This window comes from Cololabis saira, chromosome 14 (genome assembly GCF_033807715.1).
Source record: "Cololabis saira isolate AMF1-May2022 chromosome 14, fColSai1.1, whole genome shotgun sequence".
NCBI lineage: Eukaryota > Metazoa > Chordata > Actinopteri > Beloniformes > Belonidae > Cololabis > Cololabis saira.
The window spans coordinates 32,767,572-32,794,977 of NC_084600.1; the positions used below are offsets into that span (position 1 = coordinate 32,767,572).

General features: G+C 41.0%; 1 protein-coding gene across 2 annotated transcripts; it reads right to left on the minus strand.

Moving 5' to 3' along the window:
* Positions 1-193: 193 nt before the first annotated feature.
* On the minus strand, positions 194-26,827 carry apbb3 (amyloid beta (A4) precursor protein-binding, family B, member 3). 2 transcript variants are annotated; one of them, XM_061740460.1, is made up of 12 exons: positions 26,453-26,827; positions 17,720-17,883; positions 17,555-17,610; positions 17,424-17,472; positions 14,698-14,850; positions 11,192-11,319; positions 7,444-7,558; positions 5,994-6,075; positions 5,806-5,889; positions 4,343-4,458; positions 4,093-4,272; positions 194-1,240 (listed from the first exon to the last, which is right to left on the minus strand). In XM_061740460.1, exons 1-12 carry the CDS (start codon positions 26,499-26,501, stop codon positions 986-988), a joined length of 1,431 nt encoding a protein of 476 aa, XP_061596444.1. In that variant the 5' UTR covers positions 26,502-26,827; the 3' UTR covers positions 194-985. The 2 variants fall into 2 exon arrangements, with proteins under 2 accessions (XP_061596444.1, XP_061596442.1); XM_061740458.1 differs by having other exon boundaries at positions 17,555-17,613.
* Positions 26,828-27,406: the final 579 nt, after the last annotated feature.

The window sequence follows — 27,406 nt, forward strand, 5'->3', positions numbered from 1 at the left end:
AATTCGGAAAATCAGAGTGCTTTAAAAGAAGCTTAATAAACAACACTACGAACTAAGATATAACAAGAGTTAGAACTGAATTTACAAAGCTGCAAAAAACAAAGTTAAAAGAAAGAATGGAAGCCCTGTTATAGAAACAACAAACCAGCAGGACGTGAAACCAGTGAAGAATCATGACGAGCAGAGAGGCAGCTTCTGATTGGTTATTGGTTTATTTTCTACATGACATCATTGTTTTGTGCTGAGGTGGTCACCGTCATCTACAGAAACAAAACCGTTTATCACTGGTTCACCATCTGTCAGCAGCTTCTACCAGCAGGGATTTCAGCCGATTAGGAGGCAGCAGAAGCTGACATCACTGGGGGCGGAGCCTCTATTCACACATTTAAGGCTGTCAAACAAAAAAATCTTTGTTTCATCGTCACAGACTCCAGCATACAGCAGGAACCACAGCAACGCCCATCATCAGCAACCCTGCTTGTGTATTCTAAGACTGCGCCCCCTAGTGGTCGCCACAGCTGGAAACTTGCCACCTGGACATTGAGGTTTCACTACAGGAGAAGCCGGAGGCCAGCAAACAACAAACAATTGGAAGGAATCTTTCCGTGCTAATTCAACTCTACTTTTCTTGTTTTCGGGAACATTCCGGGGAAGTTAGCTTCAGACTCAGAAGTTGGTCACAGCAACATTCAGGAGTCAGGTCTTTTCTTCGTTTTTTGTTTTATTTTTAAAGAAAGTTTGGTGGTCTAGTCAGTGTTCTTATTCTCAGTTGGATCTTTGAGCGCAGTCGTGGGTTCAGAGATGCTCCTGAACTGCAGACAGAGATGATGGAGCCATCGCTTGCTCTGATTCGTCAACAACCTGTGAACGTTCATGCTGTTAGCTCAGGTGTGACGCTGCTCCACTGGGGGGCGTCGCTCCGCCACTGCACATGCCCACCAGAGTCCCAGAGTACCAGTGGGCTCTGGTGTCCCCGCCCCTGTGACTACGAGGTAGCGGTCTGTTTGTTGCGGAACGTTTCAAAAAATGCCAACATCCCCTTCCTTACGCTGGTGTTGCCAAGGCCACCATTGCTCTTCACCGTCAATGTGGAGCTGCTGCTGCCGTAGTGACGGGACACAAGCGGAGGGAAGGTCGCGCCATCCATGGAGTTGGCACGTCTAACCTTCGATGTGGGTGTGTGCCACGATTTGGTTCTGGGGGGTGGAGTCTGAGCCACCAAACACTTCTGATATTGGACCTGAGGAGAGGAGAGGACTTCTGTGAGATCATCGACCAACATCACTTTTGCCAGCAGCTTTTGTCAGCAGGAAAAACCTTTGACTGACTTTAACATACAAAGAAGTTTAAAGGAGACATTTAAAAAGCAGGTTAATTAACACTGGTTTTCAGGAGGTGGAGTCTTCACCAAGGAACAAGAACCAAAAACCTGTACACTGGACAATTCAGATCTGATGTGGGTCGGTTACGTGACAGAACCCTGCATATCCGTTTAATGATGATGTTGTCCGTTAAAGGGGAAGTGTCTACAGACACTTCCCCTTTAACGGACAACATCATCAGTACAGGTACTAGAAAATACATGTTCAGGAGCAGTGTGCTGTAGAAAAGATTTGCTCTGTTGTTGAAATAACACTGCATAACTTTTTCAAGGGAACCATAAAATCGCCCTGAAGCGTCCTGAGCATCAGCCATCTGCTCACTTTGAATGGGACAATGTCAAACCTTGCAGCACTGAATTGTGGGTTATGTTGCCAGTAATACTGCAACTACACTAGCCAATGAAATCATACAGGGCAGTTTAAAACCATGTAGTTTATTCATGTAGCGAACAGGAAGCGCATTGACTGGTAGTTTACAAACATGTCAGTGTACTTGTACTCTAAGCCTGGTGTTGTTTTTTTCTTTTGTTTGTTTTTTCAATTTAACTGTTCTCTGTCATTTAGCATTGTGGCCGATGGATGCTATTGGGAGCGAATGGATAGTTGATGCTAAAGTGCTTAATGATAAACTGTTCATAATTGTATTTTTTTTTTACACATTTTAGCTGCACTTTGTTGGTTAGCAGATGCTCATTTGTAATGGATACAAAAATGTTGGAAGTCTCCACTTCTGTTTGTTAGCAAGTGCTTTTTTTATTTGTTCACTTTAGCTGTTTGTACCTTAGCATCACTGCTAAAGTGGCTAACTGATGCTAGGATGTGCAGACTGGTGTCAGGGTGAAATATGTTCCACTGAAGCTGGTGTTGTCTCTGTCAGTAGCATGCCATAGCTAACAGTTGCTAACAGCTAATCAATGCTAAAGTGCAAAAGTAATTATACGTTTTAGCCAGGTCTTAGCTTATTTCTTTTTTTGGTTTTTGTTGTTTTAGAGTTTATTATCAGTTGTATGCAGGACTTTAATGTACTTTGACCCGAGCATTAAAGTTTTCAGAGGATTTTTATTTGTAAATACGGCATAAACGCTACTTTACAGCTAACTCAATTTCTGCATAAAAAGCTCAGATTTGTTGTTTGTTGTTGCTGTGAACTAAAATGTATCATCTTTCGTAGTTTTTTTTATTCTTTTTTGTTCACTCTCCTTTAACCATTAGTATCCCAGCTGGTCATGAACTTTGGGTAGTGACCGAAAGGACAAGATCGTGGATACAAGCGGCCGAGATGAGTTTCCTCCGCAGGGTGGCTGGACGCTAGGGTGAGGAGTTCGGTCACCCGGGAGGAGCTTGGAGTCGAGCCGCTGCTCCTTCACATTGAGAGGAGTCAGCTGAGGTGGCTTGGGCATCTGTACCGGATGCCTCCTGGACGCCTCCCTAGGGAGGTGTTCCAGGCATGTCCCACTACGAGGAGACCCCGGGGAAGACCCAGGACACGCTGGAGAGACTATGGGCCAAATCCACAAAGAATAGATTGCGCCCGCAAATAGCGCTGTGAATTGCGTCGCATTTGCGCCCGCAATTTGCCCCGCTTTAAGGTCCTATTCACAAAAGATTTTGCTGTAATGATATTGACACAGATTGGTCCATAATGAAAACTGCAGAGAGCACAACAGCCTCAACTTTCACGTATTTGTACTTCTCTAGTATTTCGCATGTATGACATAAGCTAATGAAATGTCAAATGTTAAGAAGCTGTGCGCATTTACGCACAAGGCACAGCACCGGTAACTTCATTAACACCGGATCGGGATCAGATCAGGATCTGACGGTAATTCATGTTCTGTGTTTTGCTACACACACCTACAGGTCAGCTGTTAAACACACACATTCTAGATTTATATGTTTATATGGTGGAATTGTTTGTGATAAAGCAGCCCCTTATGTATGGATGAATCCTGAGCTCCGTCCTGTTATTTTTATTTTTAAATCCGAGATAAGTCCACAACCCCACTTGATATGACTGTGTACAGTCATGTCTGACTATAGATTTCACCCTTAATATGATTCAGTATCCCACAGGCTTGAATGATATTGAAGAGAGAGAGAAACAGAGACAGAGGGGGAGTGTGGAGTGAGTTTGCGCGCAGTTAATACACGCTTCGAAAAGACGGTATTTGCTCCACTATTTTTGCATGTGGCAAATAGCGCTCGCCTTTTTGAATTAGACGGTTTTTGCAATGAGGCTTATTTGCATAGAAAAGGGGTAATTTTGCGCCGAATGTATGATTATTACCTAATTTACATGCATGCAAATGGAACAGGCACACCATGACACTATTTGCTTGGCAGCGCAGTTTGTGGGCCAGATCTTTGTTTCATGTAACAGTTTTCTGAATTTTAGAATTATGGCTAATCAATGGTAAAGGCTAATGGGTACCAAAGCGTGGGAGGATGTTCATGTACCTGTTTTGTGTTCAGTTTTGGATTTTAGGATGTTTTATGGTGCTGTTATGAGCTGTGTGTACTGAAATTGCATAAAAATTGCAGTTGAACGCAGCATGGCTAAAACCTGCATGCTTAAAGTTTCTTTTGGTAAATAAATCTAGATGACTGTTATATTGACACTGACAGTACTGTATAGACAGGGGTGCAGAGGGCTCCTCCTTAAAGACATCTCCAATGTCATGATGTACAGGTGAAGTTCCTGTCACCTCACCATGCACGCAGCCTGGACGGCCTCAGAGAGGTTTCCTGCATCGGGCTCACACCAGAACACGTGACACTCAAACTGCTGTGTGCCACCATCCATGATTACAGCGAAGGTGTGGCTGTCGTGGCCGACTCCCAGGAATGTGAGAAAGCGAACCTGACACTCCCAGAGGGGCTCATCTCTGTCCTGGAGCAGAGTAGAGGGGTTAAACTCGCCTGTGGTTACCTCTGACCTGGCTGACCAGCGAAGACAGTACCTCCCCCTTCCAGAGCGACATCACATTGTCAGTGATGTGGATCACTGTCGGCTCCCAGTCGTCCCTGTCGGTGGAGTTCATGATGCTCTCGATCGCTCTGTTCAACACCTCCATACCTGCAACCATAGAATGTATAAAAATGACTGGACACGCCCTCTCTGATCTCATCCATTTGTTTTTGAAGACTCGTCTTGAAACCTCTTTTTTCTCGTACTGCAGAACACCACTTTGGTGGGAGTTGACTTGGGAGTTGAATTTATTTTGTATTTACTAATGTAAATACAAAAATGGGCTGAACATGTCAGGCAGCCAGCTGGAACACAACCACCTTCACTTAGTCACCACAGGATAGCTGATTTAGCTTGATTGGCTTAGCCCAGGGGTGTCAAATGTGCGGCCCGTGGGCCACATGCGGCCCGAGAGAGATTTTCATGCGGCCCGCGAGAAGTTTCCAACGCAAAAAAACGAAATGTTAATTTACTAAAAAGGAAGGCATAAATAATTGCCATGAATCGCAGCATATCCGATAATATATTTCTTCTACAAATCCATCGTTATTACACAAATAGAGCAGTTTTCGACATTTTTATAGTTTTCTAGAATGCATTTGCCGATTTTATTTCTTTGTAGACGGTCGTTTATTTTTATTAACTGACTACTATTATATATTTTCGCAGGAAAAATATCGCTGCTTAAAAAGATATTTATTCTGAGAATTTCAGTTTTGAATACGAGGATAGTGACAAAGTAAAACAGTTAAAAGAGAAGTGCTGACTTTTTCGGCACACTGGCCTAAATATCCGCGCCAATTTAAAAAAATAAATACACTTAATTGTACTGGAAAAATCTCTAAATCACAAAGAAACACTCTTGGATGTAATAAGAAAGATTTTGCTTTTAATTAAATTTCCTATAAAAAAGCGAAATATAAAAAAAACATACTTGTTTCTGTTTATCTTTGTAAAATGATATTAAAAGTATCTTACATAATTTGAAAAAAACCGAGAAATTTCCAGAAAAGATCCTGAAGAAATATATTTTACATAATTAGAGTGTAAACAAAGTGCATATTTCCTTTAAAATGAACTAAACTGATATTGGATTAGATAACAATAGTAAAAAAAAAGAATTAGAAAAAAAAAAATTTGCACCGATTTTGTTATTTTGAGCGTGCGGCCCGCAAAAAAAGAATTGGTCAAATCCGGCCCGCCAAGCAAAATGAGTTTGACACCCCTGGCTTAGCCTATGCAAACTTATGATGCCCATTAATGTTGATCAGGTCAAAGCCTCGTTAGTTGGGGAGAGGCGGGCCTAGCTGGTTACCCCGGTGATAAAGTGGGCATGTTCCAGTCAGCTTCCAGGCCTACTCATTTCAACGTGTTAACTTTCTGTGTGAAGCACCTTCTGGTAACTTTTGTTGAAAACTGCTGCCATACAAACAAAGTTAGTTGAATGTGAGTTACCCATGGCTCTGGACACCGGCAGGTTTCCGATATACTGGACTTCAAACTTCTGGACTTGCTTCCGCACCGCCTCCAAAAACTCAACTGAAACACATACACCAGTTCACCGTCACTCACCGCTGCTGCTGATCGGCTGATGATCAGCTGATGATCAGCTGATGATCGAAGGATGGCAGCAAGTGAGTTACCTTGTCTGGGCAGGTCTTCAGGAGAGATACTCTCCATCGTCAGTGAGCGGGATGGCCTCGTCTGTGCCTTCTCAGACATAATCTGCATACAGAATCATTACAACTATTTGTGAGTCCTTGCTAAAGGTCCTTGCAGGTGTGGATGCAGAGCTCCAGTGTCCTCGCCGTGAAAAAGTTAACATTTTAAATAACATATCTGAACAAAAGGAAATAACAACAGAGGTCCCAAAATCAGGATTAAAAACTGATATTATAGTTAAAGTGTCAAATCTCCTCATTTGATTCTTTAGGTCATATTTACACACAGAAAACTTCCAAAAAAATCTATTATCTCGGAACAAGAAATGCTGAGGACCAAGGTTAGGTTCCACCTGAACACCAACAGATCTGGCTCAGATGATTGTGATTGGTTAAGATTGGTTAAGTTGCGTCCCGTATTGAACTAATACGGGACGCGATTTGTACCGTATTTTCATTAACTTTTACACCATATTCTAGTTGAATTATTGAAATAAATTAACTTTTACACCATATTCTAGTTGAATTATTGAAATAAATTAACTTTTACACCATATTCTAGTTGAATTATTGAAATAAATTAACTTTTACACCATATTCTAGTTGAATTATTGAAATAAGTTAACTTTTACACCATATTCTAGTTGAATTATTGAAATAAGTTAACTTTTACACATATTCTAGTTGAATTATTGAAATAAATTAACTTTTACACCATATTCTAGTTCAATTATTGAAATAAATTAACTTTTACACCATATTCTAGTTCAATTATTGAAATAAATTAACTTTTACACCATATTCTAGTTCAATTATTGAAATAAATTAACTTTTACACCATATTCTTCACCTGTAGGCTATATTACATCTGGGCTGATGTGGACATACGTAGCATAGGAGGATATTTCAGTTGCTAGTATGGTTGGCTGTCTGTACAGTCATGCAAGTTCAATGCTATTAAAGCACTTTAAACTTTAAATCAAAGCGTTTTGTTTTTTCATATAAAATAAACACATTTTTATTCAGTTTAGAAGTTTTGGGGCTTTTTTTTGGCTCCTGCGCTGCTGAAATCAGGATGTCCCTTATTTCTATTTCTGAAAGGTGGCAACCCTACTCCTGCCTTTCATTCCTGTAGATCCCCATGACCCTGTCCTAAAATGACTAGTTATAGGTGATGGATGGATTTCTGGAACCTTTCCTATAAATGAGCTAAACATCTCATCTCCTTTCAGACACATTTGAAACAGAATCAGATTCAGAGTATGAGAGTGGGCGGTTGAAGTCACACTTCTTCCTCACCACTTTGTTCTGTGACTACTGTTGGAACCTCAGAACCTCACACACCATGACTGGAAATGTCTCTGGTTTCTGTTTCAGAAATCTTCATGTTTCCTACAAATGTTAACATGCTGACGAGCTGAGAGGCGCTCACCTTCGAGCACATCTCGTGCAGAACCGTGGCGATGGCTTTGGCCGGAGCATCACAGCGAAACACGTGACACTTCAGCATGCAGCTGTCCTTATCACCAGCCACGAATGCAAAGTCCCTGAACACACACACACACACACACATAGGTTGAACAGCTGATGACTAAACAGTGAACTCAATAAATGACCCTGACATTGAGGCTGTGAGGTGTCACTGTGGGTGGTTTACCTGTCCCTGGCCATGTGAGGGGGGCGTGGCAAAGAAACAGAGAGTGAGAGCGTTAGCGTGGTGGACAGGTAAGAAACTTAAAGGTGAGTCGAAGTGTGTTCTTGTGGAGCTAGCTGAGCACAAACGCAGGAAGCGCAGAGAAGATCTTGACTCTAACCCAAAGTGTCCTCCAGCAGCTGCAGGTGCATCAAATCTTCAGATCAAGTTGTTTACTGTTTCATTTATACTTGGAAGATGTAAATTCCAAGTACCTTGTATAAAATTAAAATACCCCTGAGGTTGGAATTACAACTCAGAAAGTTGTAGAAGTTCTCCAACCCTGGCAGAAGAATCCAGCATTGCTGCTGTTAGGATCAACAAACACTCAGCTACACCTAACAAATGCAAATCCAGCAACACCATGACAGCCCAAGGGGCTTTGGTTTAGCTTGCGGAGGAGCTAAACCACTTCTTTGCTCGGTTTGAAGTGCAAGGACCTGAGCAGTTGCAGCTCCAACAGGACTCTGCGGTCCAGCCTCATGGTGCAGGAAGAACAGGTAAGGTGCACACTGAGGACAGTGAACCCCAGGCAGGGTCCCCAGAGAGTGCGCAAGCCACCTGGTCAGGGTGTTCACCAAGATCTTCACTGCTCCAGTCCCTCATCCCACGAATCCTGAAGTCATCCACAATTATCCTCCTGCCCATAAAGTCCACCATCAGCAGCCTCAATGTCTACCAACCTGTTGGTCTGACGCCTGTAGAACTGAGGTGTCTTGAGAAACTGGTCTAGCGTTCCATTATGTCCTGCTTCCAACTCTTGCTCGACCGTCTGCAGTTTGCGTACAGAGCTAACCGATCACCCGAAGACACCATTTTCACAGTACTCCACAACACCATATCCCACCTTGAACATCAGGTGCACCAAGCAAGAATGTTCTTTGATGATTTTAGCTCTGCTTTTATTTACCATATTCCCAGACAGCAAAGTTATTGGGAATTGGTCTTCTTCCTCCCACCACCTGCTGCATCAGAGAGTTTCTATCTGACCAGGTTCAGAGAGTCAGGGCCTCCAGGGCCCCATTAGTGGGCTCCCCTACTTTAAACTCAGTACATATATTACTGTGTCAGCAACCATCAATGAGGTCATCAAGTTTGCTAATGAGACTACAGTGGTGGGGCTCACATCTAATGGTAATGAGACAGCATACAGTTATGAGGCCACCAGGTTGGTGGGGTGGTGTGCTGATAATAACTTGGTCATTAACATCTTTAAGACAAAAGAGATGATCATTGACTTCAGCGGAAGGAAGTCTGACTTGTAGCTCATCCCCATCAGTGGGGAGTGTGTGGAGAGGGTGGTCAGCATTAAAGGTATTGTGACATGAAAAACAAATTTTTCTTGATTTTTTGTGTTTTGTTGGGTGTCTTGACATCAATTACACCCAAAAAACAATGAACTTTTAACATTCAGTGTATTGTGTGCTTTCTGGGATTTTCCGCATAACTATGCAAAAACGGCGCATCTGGTTTGGTGGCGGGCCGTTTCGTATAGACCCGCTAAATCACCGCCCCCTCCACCCAGCTCCCTGCCTCCTCTCACCTCCAGCTGATAAAGGCTGATAAAGGCTGATTTATGGTCTGCGTTACACCGTACGCTGAACCCTACGGCGTAGGCTCTGCGTCGATTTAACGCGGAACCATAAATCAGGCTTAACACGGAGCTGTTTAGAGCCCCCTCTGTTATCATCACTGGAGGACAACTGCTAAAAAGACCCGCGGCCACCGACTGGACTTAAGATAAGGGGACACTGCTGCTTCGCATGCCTTTATTTTTGTGATTGTTTGCGGTGGACTACTTCGCCGTGCTGCTTTTCCGTGCATGCTTCGCCTGTCGCTCCCGGCTTAACTCTCCGACGCCGCTGTTAGAAGTCCGTGACCAGAGGACCCGACTTCCAGTCGAGTCTTCTGGTCACGGACCGGGCTGTAGTCGCCCTGTCTGGGCTGTGTGTGTGGGTGTTTGTGGTTCGGTGTGCGCGCATGTGTGTGGAGACGGCAGAAGTGTGTAGCAGTTGGATTGGAAGAGGTTGGGAGGAGGAGCAGGGCGATGATTGACAGGAAAGGGGGAAAAGGACGCATTTTTCACGGCGCAAAAAAACACCGTCATAAAAAGCCAGGAATGGAGTACCGGAGTGAAGTTTTTGTTGTTACACCCTTTTAGACACATTTGAGGGATGTTGGCCAAGACTTTTAATAGTGTTAAAAGCATGTTAAAAATGATGTCACAATACCTTTAAGTTCCTGGGTGTGCACATGAATCCAGACTTCCAAAGGAGCTCTAACACATGATTGTGAAGAAGGCCCAGAAAAGTCTCCTTTTTCTGAGGATCCTCAGGAGGCTCAACCTGAGGTGTTCTACTGCTTTTCCACTGAGAGTGTGCTTACTGACTGCATCTCTGTATGGTTCACCAGCTGCACCATGGTACACAACAAGGCACTACAGAGGGTCACCAACACTGCTCAGAAGGTTTTCGACCACCCTCTCCCCGCCCTGAAGGACATCATCAGAACTAATTAATTCTGAAGGATTGTACACACCCAGGACAATACATTTTAAACCTGTATCTAATCTCCATTTTATGTCCAAATTTTCTTGAAAAGAAGTTGCAGCTCAACTCAATTTTCCGTCAGGATTTAGCGAATCAAAACATAGAAAGTGTGAAATATGATCTTCTCTTGTGCCCTGATGGGGAACTTGTATCTGTGTTTGTCCTCTGATGGTGGGCTGGTATCTGAGTTTGTCGTTTAAACATCATATAATCAGGTTTGTAAGAAAGCGTTTTTCCATCTCCGTAATATTGCAAACATTAGGAGCATCCTCTCCCAGAGTGACACTGAAAAACAAATTCACACGTTTGTATCTTCTAGACTAGATTACTTTAATTTATTTTTAACAGGATGTCCAAGTAATTCTCTGAATATCCTTTAGCTGATTCAAAATGCAGCAGCGCAAATGCTGACAAGAATCAACAAGAGATACCATGTCTGTCCAGTGTCAACTTCCTTCCATTGGCTCCCCGTAAAACTCAAAATCCAACAAAAAATTGTATTACTTGCATATTAAGTACCTCCTGGTCTCCTGGAACCTCCTCCTTGGATCAAGAAGTTTTCATTGTAAAATCAACAACAGTCATTCACCAGCATTCCTGCTCCACTGCAAACATTCAGGGTGTCTTCTGTGGATACTAGTATGGTTATACCTCCGGCTACGCCACATGAAACCCTTTTCTGATTGGTTGGATGTCTATCCAAGAGCTTTCAGAGACAGTTTCTTCTGTGTTCATTGATAATGCCCGCTGGAGATAAAAGTCCAGTCAGAGGGACCATACTGGTCTTTTTAACTGAGGTGAAATCAGGATGGTCGGCCAGGCTGGACCAGACCAGGACTGGAACTGACACAAAACCAGAGGACTTCCTTATGTAGTAGAAGTCAGTTTTCAGATCACTTGAAATCCGGAGTAGATGTGAAGCTGTCTGATTAGCTTACCTGCCATTGTTGCAGCCCACCCCCCACACACGGATGTTTACGATTGGCTGACGGTGGAGAGGGGTTTGGTCTAAAGGGTCCAACAGGGTCAAGGTGTCTTTCTTCAGAACCAGTGTCATCTCCCGACCCTGCAGGACAAAAATGAATTGGAGAAGGTGTAAACTCATGAAGACAGAATTTACAGGCCAACTGTGCTGTGGGTTAGCATGTGGCTCACTTAGCTGCAGCTCCACATGCTACTAGCTAAACCCGAACATGAACCTGCAGAATCAGTACAGCCTCAGCAATCACCTGACTTATGTCTGAAACTGATCTGACATCCACAAAAACTAGGATCCATTTACTGTCATCTATAAATCACATCTACTGAATCCTGCCATCATTCAAGTATTTGACAAAGGCTGTGTCCCAATTCAGGGGCTGCGTCGTTCTGAGGACGCGGTCTTCGTAGGCCACGCCTTCGAAGACCGCGAAGGCCGTAACGAAGGCTGGACGGACGCTACTGAAATGAGACGGTCTAGCCCAGGGGTCTGCAACCCAAAATGTTGAAAGAGCCATATTGGACCAAAAACCCAAAAAACAAATATGTCTGGAGCCGCAAAAAATGAAAAGTCTTGTATAAGCTTTGGAATGAAGGCAAATGGCGAAAGGCGAAATGTCGAGAAAAAAGTCGAAATGTTGAGAAAAAAGTCGAAATGTCGAGGAAATAGTCAAAATGTCGGGATTAATGTTGAAGTACAATCTCAAGAAAAAAGTCGAAATGTTGAGAAAAAAGTCGAAATGTCGAGATTAATGTTGAAGTAGAATTTCGAGACAAAAGTCGAAATGTCGAGAAAAAAGTCGAAATGCCGAGATTAAAAAGGAAAGGAAAAAGGAAGAAAAAAAGAGAAAAAAGGAAAAAAGAAAAAAAAGAAGAAAAAAAGGAAAAAAAAAGAAAAAAAGAAGAAAAAAAGGAAAAAAAAAGGTCAAACATTTAAAAAAACAAAGCTCCAGGCGCTCTTTAGCGCCACTAGGGCGGCGCTAAAGAGCTGCATGCGGCTCTGGAGCCGCGGTTTGCCGACCCCTGGTCTAGCCTGTGGGGGATTTCCTGGTTGCGTCACCAGCTGTTCCCGCCCTTGTCCTACGTCACTAAACAAAGTAGAAAGAAAGATAGACAGACAGCAAGATAGACAGACAGCAAGATAGACAGAAAGAAAGAAAGAAAGAAAGAAAGAAAGAAAGAAAGAAAGAAAGAAAGAAAGAAAGAAAGAAAGAAAGAAAGAAAGAAAGAAAGAAAGAAAGAAAGAAAAAAAAAAGAAAGAAAGAAAGAAAGAAAGAAAGAAAGAAAGAAAGAAAGAAAGAAAGAAGGAAAGAAAGAAAGAAAGAAAGAAAGAAAGAAAGAAAGAAAGAAAGAAAGAAAGAAAGAAAGAAAGAAAGAAAACACGATAGAAAAGAAAGAAAGAACAAAAAAAAGAAATGGAGCCAGAAGTTTTCTTAATTTTGTTGGAGGAGGAAGGGGGGCGTGTCCGCCGGCGCCGGCGGAAATAATATATTTTTCTGAAAAAATTTGAATCTGAAAATATTTTTCTGGAAATAAATATTTTTCTGACTGTGCGCAATGAATCTTGGGATATGGTGGGCCACGGAGGATACAACCGATGGATCCTTCAAACCTGCTTCAAACAGCGGGAAAAGAAGGCTGCATTTGAAGGAGCCTTCGAAATGGGTCAGCCTTCGGCGCGCTGCTGTGACGTAATCGCCTTCAAATCCAGCCTTCGAAGGACGCAGCCCCTGAATTGGGACACAGCTAAAGAGTTGAGGTAACAAGTTCATTTCAACCAGCTAATCCCCATTCCCTGGTTCATCCAACTAATTCAGAGTTTCTGGACTATTCTGAAGTCTGGGCTGTTCTGGAACCACAGTTATTGACATGAACTGATACTTTAAAAGGTCCCGTACTCAGTTTTCCCTGATGTTCAAAGGTTCAAATTTGTCTGCAAGTGTTTTATATCTAGTTTTGAGGCAGCCTGTCATTTTAAGATTTGCATGAGTCACTAATCAGTATATAAAAATTTTACATAGCAGTTTTACCAGGACCTTCCAGAAATGAAACCCCCCTTTCACAACCAATAATTCAAACTGCTGATTTGTCCTCTAAACCCCAATCAAATACCATGCCCTGGTAGGGTCAGCCCCACCCTCTTATACCAAATTCAGTTCTAAAACTGTCCCTGTCACCTGGGCAATATGACTGGTAGTAACTGACTGTTTTGGGAAGGTAACCTGTACTGTAACAGCAGAGTGAGTGGCAATTGATGAACTTGATCATGGATCAATATTGCAAAATATGGACCTTTGTGTTCCAACTGAGACATGAAAGGATGTCCCAGCCAGGGGCGAAAATCCCGGGGGGGACAGGGGGGACAAGTCTCCCCCATTAGTAAAGCTGTCCCCCCTAGAATAATTTGAGACAGAATTAATAATTTTGGAACAATGCAGTAGTATTTAGTAGTGATGCACCAAAATGAAAATTTGTGGCCGAAACCGAAATCGAAAATAATAATAAACAGTAAAATCTCATTACACTTAAAACAAGAGTCATCACCAGAAAAATAACTTATTTGACAATTTTCACCTGTTTCAAGTAAATTTTCACTTGAAATAAGTAGAAAAATCTGCCAGTGGGACAAGACTTATCTTCTCATTACAAGCAAAAAAAACCATTGTTTTGTATTGCTCTAAGAAAGGTCTTCTGCCTGTTTGCGAGATAGAGTTGAAAATGTCAAAATGCTGTATTAAAGGAAGGCTAAAACTTTTATTCCTTGTCCCCCACTGGATTTATTCTCTAAAATTTTACTGTTTATTGTCCCCCCCAACTATGAAACGGGATTTTCGCCCCTGGTCCCAGCTGAGTGGCTAAAAGATCTGTGACTGATTGAAGAGTCGCTAGGTGGTGAGAGTTAACAGCAAAAACACCACAATATACAGTAATTATCATAATTTTTATCAAAGCTGTACATAACACTTCTTAAATGTGCACTGATCCTGATGAAAAAATAATGCTCCATGAATCTGTATGTTTCTTTTGATTGCTGGCATAGTGGGCAGAGCTGCATAAACAAGGTCGATCCTGTCAGAAGGGCATCCAAACGTCAAACCAATAAATGGAGTAAAACTTCTGTCCCACTGTGGCCGACTCCCACGGAGGGAGAAGATGTAACACGCTCCTTCACCTTCTTAACCCTGCATGAGCCTGAATGCGGGTAAAAAAAAGGATCAAAAGGAGATGAGATACGTGTCTCCTTGTGTTTAGCTGAAGGATAATCCAGGCCATGCGACTTCCCTAGATCACGTAAGGATGAAACTCTGAAAATGGGATCAGCTAGCATCAGTGTAGTTACTTCCCAGAGTTTAAAATGGAAGTCTGGGAATGTTCAGTTCCTGTTTTAGCCGCTGAGGAGTGTCTCCCCTCCTCTGCCAAGGTGTCTCACCCCCCTCAGGCGTCTCACCTCCCCCGGGCATCTTACCTCCCCCCAGGCCCCCAACCGTTCCCTCTGCTCAGCTCCACCTCCTCTGTGAGACAGCTGCTGGATGACGTTGCTGACGGCAAGACTGCTGCGACCTGGAGACAGATCCTCCTCCTCCACCTGCAGCCAGCCCAGAGAGCGCACGGCGAAGCACTGATGGAAAGACAGAGAACCAGATTAAACCAGATTATTACTCCAAACAACTGGTAGAATGACATTTAACCAAACAAAAGCAGATTAAAGCAGATTAGACCACCAGAATAAATCCTGATACAGAGGAGGAGCTTCACTCTGACATCATCATCAGTATTCAATAAACTTTATCCAGACAAGTAACTAACTGTCATTTAGCTGCTGCCAAGAAGGAAGTTATGAATCTTTATTGTTAGGAATCTTTATTTCGGCTTGTACAGAACAAGATGAAAAGGAAGAAAAAAACAACATTTATTTTGCCGAAAAGGTGTAGCTTATAGTGCCTACCCTTTTTTCTTATGATCAGCAAAAATATGAGACATTAGCTTTTACTCAGTGGAAACAAACAATACATAAAGAAGAAAAAAATAAGTAAGACAAAATATAAAATTGACGTTTCACATCCTAGAATGTTTTTGATAGTATACTTTATAATTATAGTGTTTTATATTTATTTACAGTATTTTCTTTAAACAATTTCTTAAACTTGACGATAGAGCGACACATTTTTAGGTTGTTATTACAACTATTCCAAATTTCTCTAGCCTTAATTGATGTACATTTCTTTTTAATATTAGTTCTTGCTGTCGTCATCTCAAACATGAGTTTCCCTCAGATCATAGCAGGTTTCTTTTATTTGGAACAGGTCCTGAATACAGTTTGGAAGCAGTTTCTGCTGGGCTTTAAAGGCAAATAAAACAGTTTTCTGCTCTACTATATCATGCTCTTAACTTTTAAGACCTTAAACGACTAATTTCCCTTTTGTCCCTCGTTTCCAAATAGGTTTTACCTTTTTAAAGTAAAGATAACTGCAGTTCTTCTACTGGCCACTAGGGTCTGGATCCAGACCTGCAGGTCCTCTACTGGCTGGATCTGGATCCTGATATTTACAGGCTGCCATGACAACAGTTTTGGTCTCCATAGTTACGTTTCATGACAATCGGGGCAATTTTTATGTACTTCATCAAGTTAAATTATATTTAGACACACATTTATGGCTAAATAGGGGTGTGGTTTCTTTGAGTGACAACTGGGGCGGTCCCTCAGCTAGACTGCCCTCTGCAGTAGGAGGTCCCAGCAGAGCATGATGATGATGAGCATGACAAAATGCGTCATTAGGGACGTCATAGGGGCGGATTTGATCAAGGAACGTAAAGTGATGCAAGTTAGCACCACAGTTTAGCATAAATGAAGCAGATCTCCTGCTCCATTCATCCCTAACGCATGTACAAGCCCCCGAGATACTTCGCACATGAGGCAGAACCCCTTTCCCAGGGGTGGAAAGTAACAAATTACATTTACTCATGTTACTGCAATTGAGTACTTTTTATGAGTAATTTGTAATTTTCTAAGTAGTTTTTGAAATATGTAATTTTTACTTTTACTCGAGTACATTTTGACCCAAGTATTTTACTTTGCTACATTTGAACCCCCTCACGTTACTGAGTACAAAATTGATGGTGAAAATCTTGTGGGCATTTTATTGTGGATTATTGTGAATAGCAGGATCCTGCGGGCATTGGGCACTTTATTTTGTGTTTGAATACTTTGATTCTGGTTTTAGTGTTGTCGGTTGGACAATATGACTGAAAATAGTTTGCACTTTACAGTACAGGTTGTGACTGTCCTTTTTGTCCTGTTCTGCGGAAGTAAAAGGTTACTGAGCTCAGCTGAGCTTTTACAAGTGTGGATGTGTACTTTAATATGCCTCAAAGTTGATTAAAACAACTTGTGCTGGATTTGATTCGTGACTCATCCTTTTTTTGCATTAAATAACTGAAAGTAACTTTTACTCAAATTACATTTTAAATGAAGTACTTTTGTACTTTTACTCGAGTAAATTTTTAGATGAGTACTTTTACTTTTACTTTGAGTAGAATTTAAGCAAAGTAAAGATACTTTTACTCAATTACAATTTTTCAGTACTTTTTCCACTTCTGCCCTTTCCTGACCTGGAGACGATTTTCCACCATTTCTGACTGAGAAACATGGCCTCAGATCTGGAGGATCTGGTTCTCATATCTCCTGCTACACACCCATCTCATATAAAGGTGTACATAAATCCCAGCTGCAGAAATTAGATGAAATCCTGAACCACCACAATGGACCTCCTCCGTCCTCCTTAAGGTTTTGAACAGAATCAGAGACAAAGATCAGCCCTAATGGAGTCAGATTGCCACCTGGAATTAGTTTGATCAACTGCTATTAATGTGGCGCAAACTCTTGCTCTGTTTGGATCATCAGATCCTCCAGAAGGCTCTCTGAGTAACAAGGTCTCCAAGTTTATTAAACACATCTGAACCAGTTGGGTCCCTCCAGGATTACGATCCAGGATGGAACTCATATAGTTCCTCCTGGATCTAATGTTGACCATTGACCAGGGTCTCTTGTCCAGCATTCCTGCAAAGACCTCAAAACAAATAATGTAATAAAAACAGTTTCTCTCTTTATGAACTTATGAACCAGTGTGTTTGTAGCAAATTTAAACGAGGAGTTTGAATTTTACATTCTGAAGGAGTTTTCTGTCGTCTCACCTTAGAGTCGGGGTCTTGGTTCGTCAGATCGTCCTCATGCCACGAAGCCCTGAAGAAAAAATAAAATCTGAAACCTGCACGTGACCTGGAAGCATTTCATGTGACTGAGGGTTCGCAGAGCTGAGTCCTACCGATCCTGAGCGGGTCCACCTGCCTCTTTGTTGGGGCTCGGCTCCACTGCTTCCTCCTGCTGAGACACCACAGAAGAAGAAGTGAAACCTGACGTGGGCTGACCACACCAACTGTTTTATCGGACTATCCAGTTGAGCTAAACCACTTCTCACAGCTGTTCTCACCTGTGTTTCCAGTGGTTGCCCTTTCCCAGTAAGGCGGGGGTGTTGCCACTGGGTGGCGCCAGTGGGAACGTGCCAATAGTATGTCCCGGTGGAGTCTTTGATGGTTCTCCAGCCTGAAGGAAGGTCAGGATCAAGGAGGAGGTTCTGGTCTGTCCAGATGTTGTCTGCAGGGAAGAAATACAGCATCAGGAAACATCAGGGGCCCCTTTCAAGCTGGAGATGTCAATACTGCTCCAACATGGGACAATACCATCCTGATTCAGATTCAGATTCAGATTCAGACGACTTTATTAATCCCTTTGGGAAGTTCCCTCGGGGTAATTGACATTTAGTTTAGTTTAGTTTATTTTGTTTTGGTCATTTACCTTTTAAGATGTTTGCATATACACACTGTATATGTACAGTATACACACAGGTATAAATATATATATTATATATATGTACACATTTCCTTTTTTTTTTTTTTGACCAAAAAGGTATAGGCTAAAGCCTCATGGCTTATTTTGCCTATCCTTTTCAACAAAGGCAGACTTCAGAAACAAAAGATACTAATAAGAAGAAAACGAAACGAACGAACAAAACAAAGAAAATAAACAAAGAAGAGAAGAAAATAAATGTGGTCACTCACGATTTGAGGACAGCTGCAGGAGGAAAGTTGCATAATTTGGACAGTTTAATATGAAGATAATTTATATTTGTGTTCTATATTTATCCATTACTTTAGATTTATAATTTTTTTTTAATTTATAAATTGAGCTACTTTTTTTTAGTTCCTCATCCAGGCGGTTCCATAGTTTCACCACTTTGACACTGATACACCTTGACATTTTTTTTGTTCTTGGCCATTTCTGCTCAAAAATGCCATAGCCCCTTAGGTTGAGCCTGCTTTCCCTCACCTGGAACAACTCCAGGATAGTGTGGGAGCATCTGGTTGTGTGCCTTGTACATTGTTATTGCTGTCTTGAATTTGATTAAATCGTATAATTTTATGGTGTTTGACCGGATGAAAAGTGGATTTGTTGGTGCGTAGTATTCAGCATGGTTGACAATTCTGATTGCTTTTTTTTGGAGTAGAAATATTGGATTTATATTTGATTTATATCATATTTCCACACAGTAACTGATGTGTGGAAGTACGAGGGAACAATAGAGTAGATAAAGTGAGTTCTGGTCCAAATTTGCTTTCATTTTGTACAGTATAGCTATTGTTTTGGATAATTTTGATCTTAAGTTATTAATGTGAGGTTTCCAGTTTAGTTTGCTGTCAATTATGATGCCCAGAAATGTGTTTTCATGCACTTTCGATTTCAACACCGTCAAACTTGATTTTGATCTGTTTGTCAATCTTGTGGTTTCCAAAGATGATGGATTTTGTTTTGCTTAGATTTAATGACAGTTTATTGATGTCAAACCATTTTTTCAGAGTTTTAAGCTCTTTTTCAACTGTTACCTGGAGTTGCTCCAGGTGTTTCCCTGAGCAATACAGACTTGTGTCGTCTGCGAAGAGAACACATTTCATATTTGTCAATATATCACATATATAATTTATGTACATTATAAATAGCTTTGGCCCTAGTACCGAGCCTTGTGGAACCCCATAAGTGATCCTTTCCTTTTTAGAGTCGGCACCGTTCATATGTACAAACTGGTGTCTGTCGCTAAGATAGCTTTTTACCCATGTGTTCGCTATTCCCCTGATCCCATACCTTTCCAATTTCTGTAATAGTAAACCATGATGAATAGTGTCAAATGCCTTTCGTAAATCAACGAAAACCCCCACTGTATATTCCTTGTCATCAATTGCTGTAGATATATGTTAAACCAACTCCATAACTGACATCGATGTCGACCTGTTTGACCTGAATCCGTACTGGTGATTGGTTAGTAGATTGGGATTTTCTATAAAATCGTCAAGCCATCTCCATCTCACACACACAGTACTGTCATACAGTATACAAATCAAACACCCTAGAAACCAAACACCCATATAAAGATGAAAAGATAAAAAAATTAAAATAAAGTTACAAATAAAAACAAAAATAGAAATTAAAAAATAAAAATAAAAACATGACCCATGTTATGCTACTAGTGTATCTACGCTGTAACTTAATCTACATCATATCCTGATGTAGATTACGACATGCCGATGCAAACAGCTACAAACAGGAAGTAAACTAAAGATCAAACATGCCAGCTACAACGCTACAAAAAAGAGCCTGCGCTGCCCCCTGCTGGTTGGTGGTGTAATTACAGATAAACACAAACAACAACATACATGTAAACAACAACCATGAAGGTTGTAGATGTAGATGTACAGGTATGTGCATTTGCTATGTAGTATGTAGCTAGCAAAACATGTACCTAGCATGTAAATGCATAATTAATGCATTTGTAACTTCAAGACTATATTACTGTGATGTATTACTAGCAGGATGTTCAAGTAATTCTCTGAATATCCTCCAGCTGATCCAAAATGCAGCAGCGCAAATGCTGACAGGAATCAGCAAGGGAGACCACGTCTCTCCAGTGTTAGCCTCCCTCCATTGGCTCCCTGTCAAACCCAGAATCCAATTCAAAATTATTTTACAGACGTATAAAGTCCTAAACGTCCGAGCTCCTGGTTATCTCCAAGACCTCCTGAGTCATAGGTCCAATGTTCCTCATACAGGTCTCTATTCCCAGAGTGCATGTTTACTTGTAGTTCGTAGAGTATCCAAATCTAGATCTGGAGGACGGATCTTCTGCACGCACCGTTACTATGTAACCAACTTCCAGTTTGGGTTAAGGAGGCTGACACCACCTCCACCTTTAAAACCAAACATTTATGTTTAGTAAAGCCTATATTTGGTGTAAACTCTAGTGTGTTAGGGCCAGTAGTCATAGCTGCAGCTACAGGACAAGACTAGAGCAGCTGGTCTAAAACATAAGCCCCTTTTACATTGGCGAATACCCCGCATTTAACGCGCTGGTCTAGTGTGTTGCGTGCCTCCTTTACATTTACTGACGCAGGGTGGCGTGTCAAGCTGCCCCGCGAATAACTCGCCTCCGAGGGGAGTCTTAACCGCAGGTCAGGTCTAATGTGAACAGAAACTAACGCTAGGTGGCAGGTCGTGGGAGGGATTTGTTGATCACGTAACCTGAGTAGAACCCACCAGGGGAGGTCGATTTTTTAATTATCATTTCATAAAATAAGGAATGTTTGAAGGTGTATAAATCTTGCTGATGTAGAGTTATTACGTCATTATACACGCCCAGGCTATGTTTCGCCTCCTTACTCGCCTTCCCTCCCCTCAACTTACTCTCAGGCACAAGGTGATAAATAACATGCCTGGCGTTTATATTACCCAACACGCATTAAACACAAGTTCATCATCCAGCAATATTAGCGGGATCCAATCTAAAAACAAGTATAGCTTCATCTAGGGTTGCCACCTTTCAGAAATAGAAATAAGGGACGCCCTGATTTCAGCAGCGCAGGAGCCAAAAAAAAGCCCCAAAACTTCTAAACTGAATAAAAATGTATTTATTTTATATGAAAAAACAAAATGCTTTGATTTAAAGTTTAAAGTGCTTTAATAGCATTCAACTTGCATGACTGTACAGACAGACAACCATACTAGCAACTGAAATATCCTCCTATGCTATGTATGTCCACATCAGCCAAGATGTATAATATAGCCTACAGGTGAAGAATATGGTGTAAAAGTTAATTTATTTCAATAATTCAACTAGAATATGGTGTAAAAGTTAATTTATTTAAATAATTCAACTAGAATATGGTGTAAAAGTTAATTTATTTCAATAATTCAACTAGAATATGGTGTAAAAGTTAACTTATTTCAATAATTCAACTAGAATATGGTGTAAAAGTTAATTTATTTCAATAATTCAACTAGAATATGGTGTAAAAGTTCATTTATTTCAATAATTCAACTAGAATATGGTGTAAAAGTTCATTTATTTCAATAATTCAACTAGAATATGGTGTAAAAGTTAATGAAAATACGGTACAAATCATGTCCCATATTAGTTCAATACGGGACGCAACATTTTTTTCTCAAATAAAGGACAATTCCGTATTTTACAGGACGGGTGGCAACCCTAGCTTCATCATAGATATGCTGCTATGGAGCTACGCTGCAAGGGGACACCAACATAATCGACTGAGCTGCAGTCCCCCCCTCTGACCAACTCGGTGTCTGCTGTCACCTGTTTATATAGTCATCTCTGTCGTCAACCAACTAACCACGTATCAGTCATATGTACACAAAACTCTTTAATAGTAATATATCTTGTCTTCTGTACCTTTGACAATATAACTGTGTATATCAGCCATGTTCCTTTGGAAGCCAACAAAAACACGCCCACTGCATGTCAATCAAAGTTAGCTTCTGCAGAACCCTGTTGAAATATCTTTGCTGCTGTCAGACGTTCCAGCCGGATACTGTTTAACATGTCGACACGACAGTGAAATCAAAAATGACCAGTTATTGGCTGAGGTGACTATCAATCAATCATATTAGAAATACATGTATTGCTTGATATAAACTCTGCCGACATTCTACAAAAACATTCCCCCTCAGAGTTGTCGTGGATGTGAAATCAAATGATTGAGACCAGAAAGTTTTGTTGTATGACTGTAAATATGTTTATTTCTGCTCTAAAGTGGGACATTTTAACATGGAGGTCTATGGAGGTGTACTTGCTTTTAAAGACAGCCTCTATAGGCCAGTCGAGGAACTGCAACAAAACTTAGTTCACATGAGCGTCAATGTGGAAGTTGGATCGTTGGCACTTGGGGCAAATATATCTTGTTTTTGGTTGTTTTGTTTTTTGTTCATTCATAAATCTTAGACTTTATTGACAGCTCAGGCAGTGATCTGATTCCAACACTTCCATCATCAACTGCCAGTCTGAGCTGCTCAGAGATGAACCAATCTCCTCACACCGCTGTATTCAGACACCAGAGGATCTGCAGACCAGCAGGGTCAAATATTGATCAATAACGCAACAAGACCACACTCAGCCATGTCCTGTCAGAAAGTCAATCCTCCCTTACTCTGCAGTTTTACTCCTTCAGATGAAGGTGACTTCAGCTTTCGGTCATTGCTGACACATGTAATCTTTTTTATGGTGGAATGATTATACAAAACTGTTAAAATAGCTTATCTTACTTTAGAAAATGATGAGTAAGGTGTGTTGTTAATGTGATGAGCATTTGGCAACGATCGCAGGTGGAACTGCTGAAGACGAAGATATGAAACTAAAGATACTTTGAATAATTAATAACTTACAGAAACAGAAACGGCTGAATCAGCTGATGAAGAGAACACTTTGAAGCAAACGAGCCAGTTAGACTGCAGCTGTTTTATAACCCTTTCCATACTCTGACACCATAGCTGATGTTGTTCCCTTTTGGCACTGTGTTATGGTACAGTACATGGTCATGGTACACCTGAATGCTCCAAACCAGCAGCCTGACAAAACATCTGGTTATCTAAAGGTCTTCTCGCCTGCTCACAATCAGTTCATCAATGACAATGATCAGTTCATCAATGATGATGATCAGCAGCAGCTAGCTGCAGCTCTTAAGTCCCTGGAAGCAGAAAGGGGTACATATTGTTGCTCGTATGATTTTCTCTTTTTTGGCTTCAGCTTTGTTGGGAAAAGTTTCATGTCACTGTCTGTCGGAGGTTGTCTTTGTGGAATACAGATTTTTAATAGGACGTTTGAACGTGACTTTATTATACGGGACGAGGGTCAGGTTTGGCCCTCAGACGTCTCAATCCGACCCTCCTAAAAGACCTAAAATTATAAAACACAAACATTTATTAAAAAAAAAAGAAGTTCCATATGACACAGGCTTTTTCAGGTCGTTTTATTTACATGATGCCTCTAAAAAACCTCTATTTCCTGTGTGCTGCAGTGAGCATCCTGTTAGTCCTCCCCCTCTGCTGCTCCCTGCTCACTCTGCCACCATTGGTTTACTTCCTAAACCAATCAGACTGCCGGTCATGTTGCCATGGCAACAGAGACATGTCTCGTGGGGATAGATGCTTAGGTGGGGCTGATCTGTTACTGTACTTAGATGACCAATCAGGAGATGGAATAAATGTGGCAGCAAAGGACGTCATTTTAAAAGGAAAATCTCTTCAAATGACAGCGAGACGCGCTGAAAACTGGATATCACGGTCTAAACCCATTTTAAACCTTTGAAGGTCAGGAAAGGATGAATATGGGACCTTTAAAGTTTCTTCAGGTGACTAAAGAGTCCACACTTAGTAGCGGTAAAAGAGGTCCGGTCTCCGTTCAGACTGGACTGAGAACGTTCTCTGCAGTAAACGTCACTTAGACGGAAAGTTTCATAAAAGAGAAAAGTTTACACATTCACATTATTTGTCAAGTACTCTAGCAGTATGTTTGATGAGTCCGGTATCGACTGATGTCATCAAAGAGAACATAAAGTCCCTTTTCAACCAAGCATACAAACTACACTACAAACTGGTGACTGACCTCATGCTCATGCATGTTTGAAGTGTCTGATGTGTGGCTCTTTGTCCCCTCTAGCCGTGGAAATATGGTCTTATGAGAAAATAAATGTGTTCCATCACTGATGTACATGGCAGATGACAAAGTCTCCGTTTAGACCTGATAAAAACAGCCTGTTCCGACATGAACGTCCTCTCCACATCTGCAGCAGACGTAACCGGGTGTAATGACCCTTTAGAGGGCACCGCTCACTTACAAACAGTGTTATCTTTCCGCCTTTAACTGCTGACCATGAAGGACATAAACACACGTCCTCTCCTCTACCGTCTAACCCGGAGTCCCTGTTTTTTGGACGTTCGATGATAACAACAATCATCTTCATGATCCACACATGTGGACATTTGTCCTTGTTTGACATTGAGCAACCCTCAAAAGTTGGATCTGTTTTCTGGATTTGGAGTGTTAATCTAAGTTTAAGCAACGAGATCTGTGTTAGCGTCGGTCCCTTAGCATGTCTGGAGGTCGCCTGAAGGGTTTTTCTGATGCTGATCTTTAGAAATCAGAGCTGCCAAAGGCTGACACGTTGTTAGTCTCCAAAATCTGTCCTGAACATGTTTAATGGGTTTTATATATAAGTATGATGTGTCTGGAGTACTTGTACTACTGATTCCAGGGATCCAGAAAGGGTGGCCAACAGAGTTTATTTTATTCCAGTTATAAATTCAAACTAAACAGAGTAAAATGTCTGCTTTGAGTACAAATCATACCAACTAATATAAGATACTGTGCTACCTACCACACCTTTACAAAAAAACTCAAGACCTGGCTATTAACAAATCAAACATGTAATGAGTTAATTGTGTATTGTATTATTGTTTATACTATTATTTTGGATTGTGTTGTAAATATTGTGTTTTACTTTTAATGCTTCTGTTTTAGGTGTAATGGTTTATAACATCTTGCCAAAAGGACTACAGTTGCGAATTAGCCAGTTGGCTAAAACTGGCGCATTTACAGTAATGTTGATTAATGTGTACTGTCCTTTTTTAAATAAACTGAAACTGAGAAACTGAAATACCTATTGAATGTCCAGAAGATCAACAAGGATGTTTATATTTATTCTGAGTTAAATCAAAACAATGATTTTTACTCTGCTAACAGTACATACATTTATTTAACCCATTATGAATGCACAGAGTGATTTCATTTATTTAATGATGATGTCATAGACAACTTTAATAAAGATTTAAACCACAGACTTGTGTTTTATAAAGTTAGCCATAACAAATAAAACTTGAAGTTACTTTTCCAAAGTACCATAATTTTATTGGGGTTTTCTTTGCAGAAGGAACATATTGTAATTCATCAGTTAAATGTATTGCTAATCAATACAAAACTAAAATAATGAATAAATAATAAAGGAAAAGGTTGTAGTTTTCTGAGGAAGTTAGAACCTGTTCTGCTGATGTCAATGTGTTAGCAGCCTGCTAGCAGTATATTATCTGTCTCTAAGAAGTCTATTAGCAGTTTATTAGCAGTCTATTAGCCGTTTATTACCAGTCTATTACTAGTCTGTTAGCAGTCTTTTTGCAGTCTGGGCTGATTATTAGAGAAATAAAAATGACCAGAAGAATAAGTCGACCTTTAACTGTAACGAGGGGGACATCTGACGTTTTTGAGATTTGAAGAGCTACACTGTACTCAACATGATGATTTAAAAGTTTAGTATTTATTGATAGCCTCTGAGGCTACAGCTAACAGGTCCCAGTCCTGATATCCCACAAACAGACCAACTCTGCAGCATATCTGTCGTACTTCTGACACAGATCTCACAATTAAAGAGGAAATAAGTCAGTTGTTAAGAAGTCAAGACTGAACAAGGGTATCTCCATGTCTAGCGTGTCCTGTGGTCAGACCAGATTCACCAGGACAACCTACTCTTGTCTTTATTCTGCCACTTTACCGTACAAACCAGTTGGCAGGGTGAAACTGTTCTGACTTGATGACTTGAAATACATTTTTTTCAACAGTTTCTTGTCTTTATGACCAATGTTATTGTTAACCGGCATGAAAAAACTAAGATGAAAGCTGATATGACATGAGGACACAGAAGGTTAATAACTGAAGGTTAATCCGCTCCGACTGCAGGTTTGTGTTCCACAGGAAGTGGACCGTCCTCAGATTCCTGAAGAAAATTACAACAACCCCAGTTCTTCCATAAGTGTGTCTGTGTTTGTTTCTTACCATCATAGTTGACGATGATAATGGCCAACATGTAATCCTTGCCCATCATGGCTCCACCCTCCAAACGGCTTGTTCCACTCAGCTGATGTCACACACACAATAACTCACACACACACTCACTCACACACACTCTCACACTCACTTACTCACGCACACACTCAGGCCCAGAGGACGGATGTTAAAGCCGCCTCCTGCCTCTCTCTCTCCCTATCTGCCAGTCTCTGCAGGTGTCTCTCGTCCCTCTGTCTGTCTGCCTCCCAGACGACACCATCAGTCTTCTTCCTGTTTTTTATTTTATTCTATCCAAGTCCTGGTGTTTTATCTCCCGCCTCTCTGCCTCTCTCCTCTTCGTCTGATGAAGGATGCTGTGTTCCTCCTCCCTCTCTCCTCCTCCAGCTGATGTCATCACACCCTCCCTCTCTCGTTCCCTGCCTCAGCCGCTCGCCGCTGTAAAAAATGGCACCAATCAGACACAAAAATACACTACAAAAAATATATTAGCCCAGTAAATTAACCAAAGGATAGTTTTGGTCTGTAACTTTGACGTTTGGGTTCATGACTTGAGAGATCTCAGTGGTTTGAGGATGCTGGGTAGATACATTCATTTCAAACAAGACATTCCAGGCACTTTTCATAATTTTTTTCTGGTATCATCAGATATTCATTCTTATTCAGTTAGAGGTGGGAAGAACTTTCATTTACCTCTTTGTCGTACCTGCAGTCACCAATCCTTTATCAAATTCCATGGCCCTCAACTCTGGAACTGTTTAGATAGATCTCTTAAGTTAGTGTTATCCTTAAAAATGTTTAGGACCAGCTTAATGGGGTATCTTTTATATAGACAAAATTAACAGGCTATTCGTACTGAAATGAAATTGCCATTTCATGGATATTTTTGTTTGGGTGTTTATTGTATTTTTCTTTGTTTCTTTTACCTTTTCTTTTTCCTTTCTA